At 36.5% G+C, this 3,409-nt stretch overlaps 1 protein-coding gene across 1 annotated transcript in view; it reads right to left on the bottom strand.

Annotated features, from left to right (window-relative positions):
* LOC107088207 (protocadherin-10-like) overlaps positions 1–1,915 on the bottom strand; it is a 5,137-nt gene extending 3,222 nt beyond the window's left edge. Inside the window, exon 1 of the mRNA XM_015380229.1 lies at positions 7–1,915. Coding sequence (XP_015235715.1) covers positions 7–1,764 — 1,758 coding nt within the window. The 5' untranslated portion in view covers positions 1,765–1,915. The remainder of the gene's footprint in view (positions 1–6) is intronic.
* Between the last annotated feature and the right edge of the window lie 1,494 nt (positions 1,916–3,409).

The following is a 3,409-nucleotide window of genomic DNA, read 5'->3' as shown; positions in this document are numbered from 1 at the left end:
GTTCACATTGCGGGGAATCTCCTCCACACCTTCAGCAGAACCGTTGGAGCTGAGTGGATACAGAATGACTGGAGCGTTGTCGTTCTGATCCAGAACGAACACTTTTACTGTGACGTTGCTGCTCAAAGATGGAGTCCCAGAATCAGTGGCAAGAACTTGGAACTGAAACGTTTTTAAGATTTCAAAATCGAAACTTTTAAGTGCCAGAATTTCTCCAGTTTCAGAGTTAACATTCAGAAAAGATGTAACTATGTTTGATCTTTCTTTATCCCTTAATATAGAATACGAAATAACTGCATTACTCCCTTCATCATTATCACCTGCCGACACTGAAAAAATATTTTCTCCTGGGGTGTTATTTTCTCTTAGATAGAAAATATAGGGATTTCGATGGAATTCCGGGATGTTGTCATTTATGTCATTCACTAGGATTGGTATATTCTTTTCTGATGATAAAGATATTTCCCCTGCATCTTTTGCAATGACTAATACATCGTATTGAAATTCTTTTTCTCTGTCCAAAATTGATTTAGTTACAAGAGAATATACATTGTTTTCCAAAGGCGTTAGTATAAATGGGAGGTCTTTGTTTATGTAACACATAACTTTGCCGTTTAGACCAGAATCAACATCTTTTAAACTAATCAACGCCACTGTTGTCCCTGGTTTCGAATCTTCTGGAAGTGCATGATAAAATGATGTCACTTCAATCTCTGGTTCATTATCGTTCATATCGACCAAATTAATGACAACAGTTTTATCTGTTTTTAATGTCGCTGCGCCTTTGTCAGATGCCTGGACATCAATTTCATATCGGCTACATTCTTCGAAATCTAGCGTTCCAGTCACAACAATAACACCAGTCACAGAATTTAAACCAAAACGTGCATGTACCTGTGTATCTAAGTGACTGCCAAATGAATATATTACCTCCCCATTTGAACCCTCATCTAAATCTGTTGCATTAATTTGGATCACAGTCGTCCCAACAGGAGAATTTTCTTTTAGCGAAATAGTATATATTTCCTGACTGAAAACTGGTGGATTATCATTAACATCGGAAACTTTAACAACTATTGTCATGTTACCAGATTTTGGAGGCTTGCCTCCATCTAATGCTGTCAGAAGCAATATATGGGTTTCAACCGATTCCCTGTCAAGTGGTTTTTCAAGAACCAGTATGGGTGTTTTACGATCCTCCCCTCGATCTTTCACCTCTAAACGAAAATGTTCGTTGTTACTTAACTTATACTGCTGAACGGATAACAAACCACTGTCCGCATCACGTGCATCCTGCAGTTGGAATTTTGCTCCTCGCAAAGCAGATTCAAAAATTTCCAACACGCTTTCATTATGAGGGAAGAATGGTGCGTGATCATTTACATCCATAATCTCCACACTGATGTGGTGAATTTCTAGCGGGTTTTGAAGCACCGCTTTTAAATTAAGCACGCAAGCCTTGCTTCTATCGCACATTTCTTCTCGGTCAATTTTACGGTCCACATACAAGACACCTTCATTTTGGTTTACCATAAAAGGCGGCTCCGTCGATCCGTAAACAATACGTATAGTCCTCTCTCTCATCGTATTCTTATCAATGCCCAAATCCTTTGCGATATAGCCCACAATTGTTCCTTCTTGAACTTCCTCGAAAACAGAATAACGAAATTGTGCCGAGGAACAGCTCCAAAATTGCACTACAATCATCGTGAATGTAATCCATTGTATCCAGCCTCTCCATGTCTGAGGTCGCCTTTGTTTCATGTTGAAAAGATGGGAAAATTAAACAAAAATAAAATCAGCTTTGCAAGAAGCTCTTCTATGCTGACAGAGTTCCACACAGGGTTAAAACAACAACAAACGCTTTTATCTCCTAACATGGGTAAGATTTTTAATGAAAACAGGATCGTACTCAAAGCGAAGGTTTTTTTTTCCTTGGGAGAGGGAGGGGATTTATAGAAAATCACGGGTAAAAAAATATTACTTATCATTATACTGACCCCAAGTGATTTTTTTAGGAAACTGCACCTGCTTATGAAAATTGGTAAATGTAACTAAAAGTTAGATTTGTCTCCAAACTATATGCATCAACGAGTAAGACAACTATGGTTCCTCATTGGATTCCAATATTATAGAACATCTTTGCAAAAAGAAGACATTATATGTGCTAAAACTTTTCAAGTTATATGAAAATGTCTTCAATTTGAAGACATTTTTATATAACTTGAATTCTCATCTGAGCTGAATAATAAGTACTCTCACCGATGAATGTATTTACATAACAGGTAAATTATTTTCAGAGCAGGATAAGGAAAGAAAAGTCTATGACAAATACTTCATAAACAACCATTCATCCATTCCTCCATTTTCTTCTGCCTATCCGGGGCGGATCACGGAGGCAGCAGCAAAGATGCCTAGACTTCCTGATCCTTCATAAACAACAATACTTAACTGGTAAAACAAACAACAACCAAAACGTTCTGCCTGAAACTGCATGTATTACCAATACAATCTAGAAATAAATAAATAAAAAGTTTATGGATCCCTAATTTTAGTAGGTAAATAAGCTGATTTGTCAATAAAGTGAGTATTTATGTATTCTTAAAATATGATAATTAGATAATATGCACTTGAAGTAAGACAATGCCATTGTTTGTTCTTATTTTAAATGTAAATTGTCTTATTCCATTGGCAAAGGCTCTTACTCACCTCCTCAATTCAAGAAAAAAAATGTACTTATTTAAAAAAAAGACTTATTTTGATTTAAATTTTTTCCAATGTGAAAATGTATTTTAAACATCCTAAAATCATGATAGAGAAAAACAATTACTATTGAAAATCTTAGAAGAAGGTGATCATAACCACAAAAACAGCTCATTAACTCTCCAACCATAAAACACTCATGTTAACAGACAAAATATAGCAAACTAACATGTATTAATGTCATGTATGAAACTATATGTGTTATCGACCGATAATTAAACTAGTAATAACTGTTCATCTTACCCCTTCAGATGTTCTCCTGTCAGGTAACACTAGTGTATTTGCGTGGCTTCCTGGTGCAATAGTCGATCCAATACTCATCCTAGGTCCAACCAACATGTACCGCTTGTCTCCCGATCTGTACTGAATGCTGTGACACAGTGTCCCATCATAATTAGTCTCTTGGAGATATTTAGAAGTATAGTCTGTGGATTTGGAGCACTGCATTGCAATCAGCACAATGATACTGATGATAAACAGAACAGAAACTGCACCCAAAGTGATCATCAGGTAAAATGTTGAATGATCCTCATCATCTTCCCTTGCTGCAGTTTTAACATCAGAAGCTGCAAATGCTTCTTTTGGCTCCACAAGTTTAACGAACACAGTAGCTGTTGCTGAGAGAGAAACATTGCCATTGTCTTTG

Source organism: Cyprinodon variegatus, unplaced genomic scaffold, assembly GCF_000732505.1.
Source record: "Cyprinodon variegatus isolate N-32 unplaced genomic scaffold, C_variegatus-1.0 Scaffold210, whole genome shotgun sequence".
Taxonomy (NCBI): Eukaryota; Metazoa; Chordata; class Actinopteri; order Cyprinodontiformes; family Cyprinodontidae; genus Cyprinodon; species Cyprinodon variegatus.
Note: the sequence above shows the minus strand (reverse complement) of the source record. Positions and strands in the feature narration are given on the sequence as shown.